This window comes from Chiloscyllium plagiosum, unplaced genomic scaffold (assembly GCF_037043375.1).
Source record: "Chiloscyllium plagiosum isolate Xiang-an unplaced genomic scaffold, Cpla_swu_hap1 HiC_scaffold_12, whole genome shotgun sequence".
Classification (NCBI taxonomy): Eukaryota; Metazoa; Chordata; class Chondrichthyes; order Orectolobiformes; family Hemiscylliidae; genus Chiloscyllium; species Chiloscyllium plagiosum.
In genome coordinates, this window is record NW_028270150.1 from 55,227,726 (window position 1) to 55,241,372 (window position 13,647).

At 43.6% G+C, this 13,647-nt stretch overlaps 1 protein-coding gene across 1 annotated transcript in view; it reads right to left on the reverse strand.

Annotated features, from left to right (window-relative positions):
- The window catches only part of atp6ap2 (ATPase H+ transporting accessory protein 2), a 60,588-nt gene that overhangs the window by 35,530 nt on the left and 11,411 nt on the right, over positions 1-13,647 (reverse strand). Inside the window, exon 3 of the mRNA XM_087992838.1 lies at positions 3,050-3,178. Within this exon, the coding sequence (XP_087848964.1) occupies positions 3,050-3,178 (129 nt within the window). The remainder of the gene's footprint in view (positions 1-3,049; positions 3,179-13,647) is intronic.

The following is a 13,647-nucleotide window of genomic DNA, read 5'->3' on the forward strand; positions in this document are numbered from 1 at the left end:
ACAAAATTTTGTTAATGCAATAGATAATGCATGACATTGCCAGGACTAAGCTGGTACAGACATAAAAAGGTACCCTGGTTCAAATCTCCAGTGTGCGCTAAATTGGTTTCAGCTGAATTCCAGTGAAGTCATTCATTGGGTCATAGAGTTTGATAAGGCAATAGAATGGGTTGGGTGGGAGTAATCGTGATAGGTTCTTCGGCAATTTTTCCTTTTTGATTATCCAGAGGACCTGAATAATGAGCGCAAGTACAGGTGTAGAAAGGAAGAGATAACAGACTTGTAATTTAATGCCTGGACAATCTGATGTAGCAATTTGAGTGAAACTCTTAAAGCCAGGTCAACTCTACAGAGATTATGCTAAGGATTTGCAAAGTACAATGGCAAGCAGCAGCCGGGGAGCATGAATTTCAAGTTACATCCGGATAGCTTTCAAAAATGTTGAATAAAAATAATGCAAACGTAAAGCATGAATAATCAAGATTCAGGGAGGGGTGTCCTCAACAGTCAAGATAAAATCTCATTCAACACAATGGAAGACAGGCAATTCAATAGCAGGGCAAGAGGACAGTCAGTAATTGGATTGCAGCAGGTGGACAAAATATGTATCCATTTTAAAAGTCAAAAACTATTCTTATTACGTATTGATAAGTCATTCATGGTTTAAAAACCAAGTGAGAAGCAGAAATGGTTGAAGCACTGGAATTAGACTTCTCTTATACAGTCTGAAGAGCTGCTATACATTAAACTGTTGTGTTAGTGTAATAAATTCCAACCATAAGGATTTATGAATTAAAAAGAGTGCTAGGAATTTTGTGAGCAGACATCAAATTTTATATTGCAAATTGATTTGTGGCATTGAGTCAAAACTTTGGTGAAACACTGCACAACTGAATCACAGCAATCAAGTGAGGATTAAAACATAGAACCAGTGTGCATGCGTTCAATCTTCAAAACATTATCTTTAATCTTATACAGTATCAATTCTTGCTGTATATAAAATATGCACATTTATAATGGAAATTGCATATGCAAACTTGCATTGGGAAATTACAGCTCTCAAAGAAGTTGGTGTCTAATCATTTCTCTTATTCAGTTTTAAGTTAAAACTCTTCACTATAATTGTAACTATAAACACTGGTATGAAGGAGAAGCTAGACAGGTATCATGAGGGATAAACAGAAGAATGCGTTAGAATAAGATGAAACTAGGTAGGATAAAGACCAACATAATAAGCAACAACATTCAGGTAGACCTGTTGGGTTTAATTGCCAATTTGAGCATTAGGACGGAGAATGTAAAATGAATTAGAGAAAAATACATTTTGAAATACTGATTATATCTCCATGTCATGATGCAGTTATCCATTTCCAAGTCTACTTCATTTGAAAATTACACTTTTTGCCTTGACACACGTCCAGGACAGAACAATCTTGTTAACAGATATGTTCTAAATATACAAGTGATAATTCAGGGATATTCTGTTGCCACCCAGAATTACAGTCAAACCTTTATTTCTTGCATCTCTAATTTCCTGTTTAATGCCTTCCCCAACATCAGAGTTTGGGGATCTGTATGTAATCCCCACTGTCATTTTCTGCCCCAAAGTGCTTCTGAAAACTCTAACCATATAGGTTCTGCTTGAACAGACATCTTTCCTCATTGTTGCATTACTTCCTCTTGAACCAGCAATGCTACTCTCCTTTCTTTGTGCCTGATCTTCCCAAAAACAGATTACTCTGTTGCGATCCTTGGTCATCGGGTAGCCACTTTTCTGTAATCCCAACTATGCCAGACACCGATTATGTCTATTTGTGCAATTAACTCATCTACTTTATTGCACCTGCTGCATTGAGAGACATGGCCTTAAGGTTGGACTTGTTAATATTCTAGAGTTGAGAAATGTGGTGCTGGAAAAACACAGCAGGCCAGGCAGCATCTGAGGAGCAGGGGAAATCGACGTTTCGGCCATAAGCCCTTCATCTGAAGGGCTTATGCCCGAAACGTCGATTCCCCTGCTCCTCAGATGCTGCCTGGCCTGCTGTGTTACCAGCACCACATTTCTCAACTCTGGTCTCCAGCATCTGCAGTCCTCACTTTCTCCTTGTTAATATTCTAGCCCCATTTACATTGCTTTGCACTGTGGCCCAGTTTTAAATTATTGCTCTTGAACTCTATCATTTTTCTTACCTTTGTTTCATTTTTTTCCCCTTATTTCCTTTTGTAGGTTCCTAACCTCCTGCCATTTTACCTTAAACCCTTCCTATATACGCTAGCAAATACTTCAACAGAATAACAGTTCCAGTCCTGTCCAGGTTCAAGCTGCCCAGCTTGCAATGGCATCATTTCCCCTGAACTGCTCCCATCGTTCAAGGAATATAAAACCCTCCCCCTCACATTATCTCTCAAGCTATACATTCATCAGATATATCCTGGTGCTTCTCGCACATGGCAATAGTAGCAATTCAGCATTCACTACCTACCTTTTAAACTTGCTTCCTAAATCCCTATTTCTACTTTTTTGCCCTCATTAAAAAAAAACTTTTACTGGTACCAATATGCATTACAATGAGCTGGTCACCCCCCCCCCCCCCAAGTTAAGAATATAAATTAAGAGAGTGAGAAAAAGGACAGCTCTTCCAATTTAGATGCACTGGGGACATGTGGAGCAACCACGAGCACTGTTACCAACCAACTCAGGATACACCACTGATTAGATCTGAGTGGGCAACATGCAAAGCCATCAGGGAATTCTAAACAGTATTTTCAGTAGTCAGGACAACTAAAATACAGTTAATACTAAGTTTGGATGACCTAGTAAACACTAGTAACTCAGCAGTTTCTGAAGGAGAAAATTGGGTTTTGACACCGAAAGCCTTTGTTTTCTCTTAGTCATAATTTCTATTACTTCCATAAAAAGATCATGAATTAAAATAAAGTTAATAGGTTTCTACCAAGTTATAAAATTTTATCTGTCAAGGTGCAGTCAATTTTGCAGCAAGAATTGTCCTTTGATGTCAGATTACATACAAAGATGGAAACTACTCACATTTTCAACAATGTATGAAATTTCACTCTTGGGCAAAGCCAGTTCTTCTATTCCCCTCACAGTCACGAGAAAGTTGGCACCTGGCCGATGAAACAAGCTGCCACGAGCAAGTCCAGGCCATAAAAGATCCTTGAAAAGCAAATTGTGTAATTTTCAGGTAAATCTGGTACAACTTGTTCCTGCTTTTTACAAACCAAAAAGGCACAACAATGTCAAAGTCAGCTTGAGTCTTGATTAACTCTACGTTCCAAACTAGCTATATTACAAAGGCCATGAAGAACATTAACCATCAAAAATAATAATGCAATAAACAGACAAGCAGGACAGGAATAAGCATGGTAACCTTGCATGTCCGGTCAATGGTTGTGGTTAAGACAACTAAAATGGAAACACCACCTTACCCACAGCAGTTCACCATTCAGATTCATGGTATGAGTGTGGAATGACTGCATGTATGTTCAACACAAAATGGTCAAGTGCGCAAGTCCAATCAACCTATCTGTATAAAAGGAAGCAATTTAAAGTAATGCCTTAAACTTCAATAAAGGCATTTTACAAAAAGGTATGGAAACTACACTGGCTAAAGTAGACTGGAAGTTACTTTGAAAGGTAATCCAGATATAGAAGTAGGAATCATTTAATGAAATCTTTTGTAGCTCTCAAAATGTACATACTGAAAAAGAAAAATGCTAAGAAAAAGCTACATAATCTATGCCCAAGTCAACATATTAATGGCATCAAACTGAAAAAGATGAAGAAATTGAAAGAAAAGAGCACAATATTGCAAGGATCAATGGTAAGTCAAAGGATTAGTTTCTGAACTCTTCCCAAAGGATGATTTAAAAGGATGGACAGATTAGAAAAAAAACTAGCAAGATGATAAAACAAACATTAACAACTTGTCGAAGTATAAAAGGGAAGGAGTGGTGAAAGCAAGTGTTGGCCCCTTACAGTATTAGATGGTGGAACTGATAATGGAAAATAAAGGCAATGGAAAACAGCCTTTGAATAAGTGTTTTATATCAGTCTTAATAGTACCAAGGGAATATAGGTATTTCCCAATAAAAACAGGGAAAAAAAAAATCAAGATGGGCAAAGGGAAGGGCGAAACCCTTAAAACAAAAATCACTATTAACAGAGAAAAAAGGTACTTGAAAACTAATGGGACTACCAGCTAACAAGTCTGTCAGGTCTAATGGTCTGCATTCTCCGGACTTAAAAGTAGCAGCAGCAGAGACAGCAGATATGGAGTGTAATCTTCTAAAATTCCCTCGAGTCAGGAAACTTCCAGGAGATTGGCCAATTGCAAATCTGACACATTCATTCAATAAATTATGCAACTAGAAAGAAGGAAACTTTATATAATCGGCCAGTCAGTCAAACATGTGCCATTGGGAAAATTGTGCAATTCATTGGTAGAAGTAATAGAAATGCAGTTAGAAAACCTTAATACAATCAAGCAGTGTCAGAGACGCACAAAACTGAATTCGACTCTTCAGTCCAACTTGTCCATGCCAACTAGATATCCTAAATTAATCTAGTCCCATTTGCCAGCATTTGGCCCATATTTCTAAGACCTTCTTGTTCATACACAAGGGTATCCCGGATGGGTATAATTGTACCAGCCTCCACCAATTCCTCTGGCAGCTCATTCTATATATGCACCACCCTCCATGTGAAAAAGTTACCCCTTAGGTCCCTTTTATATCTTTCCTCTCTCAACCTGAACCTATGCCCTCTAGTTCTGGTCTCCCCCACCCCAGAGAAACCACCATTTATTTACCCTAACCATGCCCCCCATGATTTTATAAATTGAGGTCACCCCTCAGCCTCCAATGGTCCAGGGAAAACAGCCCCAGCCTACTCAAGCTCGAGCCCTCAACGCCAGCAACATCCTGGTCAATCTTTTCTGAACCCTTTCAAGTTTCACAATGTCCTTCCGATAGGAAGACCAGAATTGTACACAATATTCCAAGAGTGGCCTAGCCAATGCCCTGTAGAGCTGCAACATGACCTCCCAACTCCAATACTCAATGCACTGACCAATAAAGGCTCACTTACCAAATGCCTTCACGATCCTATCTACTTGTGACTCCACTTGCAAGAAACTATGAACCTGCACTCAAGGTCTTTGTTCAGAAAGACTCCTCAGGACTTTACCTTTAAGTGTACAAATTTTGCCTCGATTTGCCGCTCCAAAATGCAGCACCTCATTTAAATCTGCCACTCCTCAGCCCATTGGTGCATCTGATCAGGATCCAGTTATTCTGAGGTAACCTTCTTCGCTGTCCATTACACCTTCAATTTTAGTGTTATCTGCAAATGTACTAACTATAAACTTCTATGCTCACATCCAAGCCATTTATGCAAAAAAACAAAAAGCAGCGGACCCACCACTAATCACAAGCACCCAGTCTGAAATGCAATCTTCCACCACCACCACCATCCTCTGACTTCTACCTTCGAGCCAATTTAGAGTCAATATGCTTTTGTGAAAATGAAGTCTCATTTGACAAATTTAGAGTTCTTCACGGATGTGACAAGCATTGAAATTTTAAACTTTATCTACCATTGCTTAAAAAGGCATTCACTAAAATGCAGCATAATTGCAACTTCACAAGTGATGGTGCTCTGGTTTTTGCTTTAGAATGGACAGTCTTGGTAAACAGACCGGAAATAATCAGGATAAATAGGTAATTTTCAGGTAGGCAGACTGTAACTCATGGAATGCCAAAGAGATCAGTGCTGGGGTCAACTATTAAATCAGTATTAGTGAACTGGATTAATAGACTGAGCGCATGTAGCCATATTTGCTAACAATACACAGATAGGTGGTAACATAAGGTTTGCAAAAAGAGGGTCAAAGATTTGGCAAATGGAATATATTGAAAGGTTATGGGAGGAAGACTAGAAAAACAGAAAATCATTTTGATGGAAACAAGAACTGCTGCAGTACAGAATGATTGGGCAGCATCATACAGAAATCACAAAGGGATTAGTATACAGGAACAGGCCAATTCAGAAGGCAAATGAACTATAGCAATTAATGCAAGGGGAAGTATATGAAAGTAGGAAGTTATGCAGTGCATGAGTGAGACCACACCTAGTGCAATATCACTCATTTTTTGGTCTCCTTGAGAAACAGAATTGCTTGGGGAGCTAACTTTCACAGGATTCATTCCTGGAATGAAAGGGTTATCTTGTGATAAAGTTTGACCAAGTTGGACATGCAATTAATGGTGTTCATAGGAATGGTGAAGTGAACTTATTTAAATATAAATTTAAAGGGGCTTAACAGGGTAGATCCTGGAGAATGATTCTCTTAGGAGGCAACTAAAACTAGGAGGTACAGAATAGTAGTCTCCATTTAAAGAAGATTTCCCTCAGAAGATTGAGTTTAGGATCTCATCCACACATTAGATTACATTGTCCTCTTTTTGACTTTTTTTTAAAATGCAGGTCATGGGCATCACTGGCTACAGAATACAATGGTCAAAGTTTGCTTTTGTCACTAAGCCAGTATCTAGTTGTGAAATAGTTGCAAATGAACTTAATTCTGAAAAGCCCAAGGTGATGCACTGCTGGAGAACTAATATGGCAACAGAGTACACTGTAAATAGTAGGACCCTAGTGTTACTAAGTCAAAAGCATGGTGCGTTTACTTTCGATTTTCAAGCATTTTCTGAATTTTGAAGTAAACTTCAAGTACAGGCTCAGGTGCCCAAATGGAAATGCTGGGAGATCAACTGGTCCAAAATAGATAAATGTAACAATTGGATATTTGTTAATTGGATACTTGAATTTTGGTTGTGGTTTTGACAACAATTTGAACTAAACTAATTAGTTTAAGTTATGCCCAGGATACGAAAACCCAATGGAATTTCAATTTTACTGCTGACACCTGGAAGCCAATCAAATAAGAATTTAATGTGTCATGACTGATACAAGAAATGCGGGCATCGTGAAAATTGATCAGAGCAAGTGCTATTGATCAGACGAGCAACTGCTGTATAGCTAGAGAGTACCTACCCATCTAACATCTTGCTCTCAAAGAAATTGAGAAACACCAAAAATACCTTTGCACGTAAAACATGGTCACTGTTTAAAAAAAAAAGGACAGATGATAACCCAGGGAGATCAGCAGTTGGAAGACTTAAGACAGCAGGGAAGACAGACTGTGGGGTCTTGAGATTAAGTTAACATAATATTTAACAAGTGCATTATTGGAGCAATTTTCTTTTGAGTGCGTTCTGGTCAGATACTACGCAGTTAAGGGGGCCTTGGATTTGTGAAGTTATTATTTAGTGTTCACTATCAGAATTAAAATAATTGTTATTTTTCCTTTACACAGTGCAAGTTGATGTCTGCCACTCACATTTTAACATTAGGATCCTGGGTAATCCAAGATGGAGGACAGGAAAGATTTATGACTGTAACAGGCCACTACTTTGAAGTATTAAAGGTGTTGGAGGAGATTTCCTTGAATTCCAGGAGCAGCAATTACCGTTTTATATGCTGTGGCATTGTTTTGGAACTTTGGAGAGAAAGAGAGACATAAGTGAGCAGTTTTAAGTGTGGCCTTGCCTATAAGTCTGCAGTAGTGAATAGAGTGGGTTATTTCTTGATTAAATGTTTTATTGAGATATGCCTCTTGATTAAACTTAAAAACATAAGCCATAAGTATTAAGTTAGCCTGGAGCAGTGTTTTGCAGAAAAATAAGATGGTGCTTTTCTTGGGGTCTGCAGATTGGAAGAAGCAAAAACATGGCCCCAAGAGTGATATGCTCCTCTTGTCAGATATGGGAGTTTAGGGAGAGTTTATGGGTTGCTGAGGATTCTCTCTGCAATAAATACTCTTGATTGCAAATCCTATCAGATTGTATGGAACAGTTGGAGCAACAGTTAGAGGCAATGAGTAATTTACAAGAGCAAAGGGGTGTGATGGATGGCAGTTATAGGAAGGGGGACAAGTGACAGATACAGTCACATAGATGGATTAACTCTAGGCAGGTAGCACATGAGTCTTCTGTGGCTATCCCCATTTCAAACAAGTATGCTTTTTGGAAAATGGAGGGGGTGATGGATTATCGGGAGAATGTAGCACAAATAGCCAAGTTTTGGTATTGAGACTGGCTCTAATGCAGTGAGGAGTATGTCGAGTTCCAAGCGGTCAATTGTCTTAGGGGACACTCTAGTCAGAGGCACAGTCAGGCGCTTCTGTGGCCTGCAGTGACAAATCAGAATGGTGTATTGCTTCCCTGGTGCCAGGATCAAGGATGTCTCAGAGGGTGCAGCATATTCTCAAGGGGAAGAGGCACCAGCAGGAGGTCATTGTCTGCATTGGAACCAACAACATAGGAAGGGAAAAGGTTAAGATTCTGAAGGAAGATTACAGACAGTTAGGCAGGAATTTAAAAAGGATGTCCTCAAGAGTAGTAATATTTGGATTACTCCTGCTGCTACAAGCTAGTGAGGGCAGGAATAGGAGGATACAGCAGATGAATGCGTGGCAAATAGGGTTAAGGAGAATCCAAAGGGTTTTTACAAATACATTAAGGACAAAAGGGTAACTGGGGAGAGAATAGGGCCACTCTTACAAGGATGCCTTCCTTGAAGAAGCTCTCTTTCTCCCTCTACAAAGGTTTCAGTGAGTCCCTCTCTCACTGCACCCCCCAGGTCATCTACGCCCCTCCCCCAAGTCCCTCCTCCCTATCTTTTATCTTAGCCTGCTGGACCAACTTTCCTCATTCCTGAAGAAGGGCTAATGCCCGAAACGTCGATTCTCCTGTTCCCTAGATGCTGCCTGACCTGTTGCGCTTTTCCAGCAACACATTTCCACCACTCAAATATCAGCAAGGCGGCCTTTGTGTGGAGCTGCAGGAGATGGAAGATATTAAACGAGTACTTTGCATCAGTGTTTACTGTGGAGAAGAACAACACGGAAGATATAGAATGCAGGGAAATAGATGGTGATATCTTGTAAAATGCCCATATGGCAGAGGGGGGAAGTGCTAGATGCCTTGAAACACCTAAGTGGATAAATCCCCAGGACCTGATCAGGTGTACCCGAGAACTCTGTGGGAAGCTAGGGAAGTGATTGCTGGGCCCCTTGCTGAGGTATTTTTATCATAGATAGTCACAGGTGAGGTGTCAGAAGACTGGAGGTTGGCTAACGTGGTGCCACTATTTAAGAAAGGTGGTAAGGACAAGCCAGTGAACTATTGACCAGTGAGCCTGATGTCAATGGTGGGCAAGTAGTTGGAGGTACATCCTATCCCTCAGGATTCCATGTATTTGGAAAGGCAAGTACTGATTAGGGACACCTGGACACCCCGTGCTGGTCTCCTACCTGCCCTCGACCACCTGGACACCCCGTGCTGGCCTCCTACCTGCCCTCGACCTCTTCATAGCATATTAACCGCTGCCTGAACTCCCACACCCCTCCCACCCACGGAACGCGCAGCCCTCCACTCCCTCCGCTCCAACCCCAACCTCACCATCAAACCAGCTGACAAGGGAGGCGCAGTAGTAGTTTGGCGCACTGACCTTTATACCGCTGAGGCCAAACGCCAGCTCGCAGATACCTCCTCCTACCGTCCCCTTGACCATGACCCCACCCCCCACCACCAAACCATCATCTCCCAGACCATCCATAACCTCATCACCTCAGGGGACCTCCCATCCACCGCCTCCAACCTCATAGTCCCACAACCCCGCACCGCCCGTTTCTACCTCCTGCCCAAAATCCACAAACCTGACTGCCCCGGACGACCCATCGTCTCAGCCTGCTCCTGCCCAACCGAACTCATCTCGGCATACCTCGACACGGTCCTGTCCCCATTAGTCCAAGAACTCCCCACCTACGTTCGTGACACCACCCACGCCCTCCACCTCCTCCAGGATTTCCGCTTCCCCGGTCCCCAACGCCTCATCTTCACCATGGACATCCAGTCCCTGTACACCTCCATCCCCCATCACGAAGGACTCAAAGCACTCCGCTTCTTCCTTTCCCGCCGTACCACCCAGTACCCTTCCACCGACACCCTCCTTCGACTGACCGAACTGGTCCTCACCCTGAACAACTTTTCTTTCCAATCCTCCCACTTTCTCCAAACAAAAGGAGTAGCCATGGGCACCCGCATGGGCCCCAGCTATGCCTGCCTCTTCGTAGGGTATGTGGAACAATCCATCTTCCGCAACTACACTGGCCCCAAACCCCCATCTTTTCCTTCGCTACATTGATGACTGTATCGGCGCTACCCCGTGCTCCCACGAGGAGGTTGAACAGTTCATCCACTACACTAACACCTTCCACCCCGACCTCAAATTCACCTGGACAGTCTCGGACTCCTCCCTCCCCTTCCTAGACCTTTCTGTTTCTATCTCAGGCGACCGAATCAACACGGACATCTGCTACAAACCAACCGACTCCCACAGCTACCTGGACTACACCTCCTCCCATCCTGTCCCCTGTAAAAACGCCATCCCATTCTCCCAATTCCTACGTCTCCGCCGCATCTGCTCCCAGGAGGACCAGTTCAAAATACGTACAACACAGATGGCCTCCTTCTTCAAGGACCGCAATTTCCCCCCCGACGTGGTCGACGGTGCCCTCCACCGCATCTCCTCCACTTCCCGCTCCTCCGCCCTTGAGCCCCGCCCCTCCAACCGCCACCAGGACAGAACCCCACTGGTCCTCACCTACCACCCCACCAATCTCCATGTACAGCGCATCATCCGCCGTCACTTCCGCCACCTCCAAACAGACCCCAGCACCAAGGATATATTTCCCTCCCCTCCCCTATCAGCTTTCCGTAGAGACCACTCCCTCCGCGACTCCCTTGTCAGATCCACACCCCCCACCGACCCAACCTCCACTCCCGGCACCTTCCCTTGCAACCGCAGGAGGTGCAACACTTGGGCCCACACCTCCCCCCTCACTTCTCTCCAAGGCCCCAAAGGAAACTTCCATATCCGCCACAGATTCACCTGCACCTCCACCCACATCATCTACTGCATCCGCTGCAGCCGGTGTGGCCTCCTCTATATTGGGGAGACAGGCCGCCTACTTGCGGAGCGATTCAGAGAGCACCTCTGGGCAACCCGGACGAACCAACCCAACCACCCTGTAGCACAGCATTTCAACTCCCCCTCCCACTCCACCGAGGATATGCAGGTCATTGGACTCATCCACCGCCAAACCACAACAACGCGACGGTCGGAGGAGGAGCGTCTTATCTTCCGACTGGGAACCCTCCAACCGCAGGGGATGAACTTCGACTTCACCAGTTTCTTCATCCCCCCTCCCCCCACCTTGTCTCAGCCGGATCCCTCCAGCCCGGCACCGCCTTCCTGACCTGCAGTCTTCTTCTTGACCTCTCCGCCTCCATCCTACTCCGACCTATCACCCTCACCTTGACCTCTTTCCACCTATCACATTTCCAACGCCCCTCCTCCAAGTCCCTCCTCCCTACCTTTTATCTTCTCCTGCTGAACACTCTCTGCTCATTCCTGAAGAAGGGCCTGTGCCCGAAACGTCGAATCTCCTGTTCCCTGGATGCTGCCTGACCTGCTGTGCTGTTCCAGCAATAAAGTTTCAACTTTGATCTCCAGCATCTGCAGACCTCACTTTCTCCTACTGATTAGGGATAGTCAACATGGCTTTGTGTGTGGGAAATCATGTCTCACAAACTTGATCGAGTTTCTTGTAGTAGCAAAGAGGATTGATGAGGGCAGAGCAGTAGATGTGATCTATTTGGACTTCAGTAAGGCATTTGACAAGGTTCCCCATGGGAGACTGGTGAGCCAGGCTAGATCTCTCAGAATATAGGGAGAACTAGCCATTTGGATACAGAACTGGCTCAAAGGTAGAAGACAGAAGGTAGTGGTAGAGGGTTGTTTTTCAGATTAGAGGCCTGTGACCAGTGACGTGCCACAAGGATTGGTGCTGGGTCCTCTATTTTTTATCATTTATATAAATGATTTGGATGTGAGCTTAAGTGGTACAGTTAGATAGTTTGCAGATGACAACAAAATTGGAGGTGTAGTGCACAGCGAAGAATGTCACCTCTGATTACAACAGGATCTTGATCAGATGGGCTGAGAAGTGGCAGATGAGTTTAATTTAGATAGATGAGAGGTGCTGTCTTTTGGGAAAGCAAATTTTAGCAGGACTTATACACTTAATGGTAAGGTCGTAGGGAATTGTTGCTGAATAAAGACCTTGGAGTGCAGGTTCATAGCTCCTTGAAAGTAGAGTTGCAGATAGATAGGATAGTGAAGGCAGTGTTTGGTATGCTTTCCTTTCTTGGTCAAAGTATTGAGTACAGGAGTTGGGAGGTCATGTTCTGTAAAGCTGCAACATGGGTTAGACCACTGTTGGAATATTGTGTGCAAATCTTCCTTTCGGAGAAAAGTTGTGCAACTTGAAAGAGTTCAGAAAAGATGGACAAGGATGTTGCCAGGGTTGGAGGATTTGAGCTACAGGTAGAGATTGAATAAGCTAGGGCTGTTTTCCCTGAAGCGTCAGAGGCTGAGGGGTGACCTTATAGAGGTTTATAAAATGATGAGGGGCATGGATAAGGTAAATAGACAAAATCTTTTCCTTGGAGTGGGGGAGTCCAGAACTAGAGGGCATAGGTTTAGGGGGAGGAGAAGATAGATATGAGACTTATGGGGCAATTTTTTCATGCAGAGGGTGGCACGTGTATAGAATGAGCTGCCAGAGGAAGCGGTGATGGCTAGCACAATTGCAACATTTAAAAGGCATTTGGATGGGTATATGAATAGGAAGGATTTGGAGGGATATGGGCTGGGACCTGGCAGGTGGGACTAGATTGGGTTGGGATATCTGGTTGACATGGACGAGTTGGACCGAATGGTCTGTTTCCGTACTGTATATCTTTATGACTCTAAAAAATTACAAGGTAAGGCGAGCTTTTCTAGATGTTTGGTTTTAATTAACAGAGGGATTCAACCTCTACATCGTAACATGAGGAAATATAGGGGATCAGAGGAACCTTGGCGTGCATATCTGCAGATCTTTGAATGCAACAGGACAGGGAGATAAAGTGGTTAAGGCATATGGGATACTTACGGTTATCAGTTGAAGGATTGAACGGTGGCACAGTGGTTAGCACGGCTGCCTCAGAGCGCCAAAGACCTGGGTTCAATCCCTGCCTCGGCAACTGTGTGGAGTTTGCACATTCTCCCAGTGTCTGCGTGTGTTTCCTCTGGGCGCTCCGGTTTCCTCCCACAGTCCAAAGATGTGCAGGTTAGGTGAATTGGCCATGCTAAATTGCCCGTAGTGTTAGGTGAAGGGGTAAATGTAGGGGAATTGTTCTGGGATGGTTGCTCTTTGCAGAGTCGGTGTGGACTTGTTGGGCCAAAGGGCCTGTTTCCACACTAAGTAATCTAAGACCAGGGAGGTTATGATGGAGCTCAGATGATAGTTTGGTCACAGCTGAAGTACTGCAGGCAGTTCTGATTGTCCCAGTATAGGCAGGATGAGATTTCACTCAGGGATGCAGGGAAGATTCAATTGCAAATTGTCTGAGGTGGAGTGTCTCAGCTATAAAGACAGACTAGACAGGCTAGGG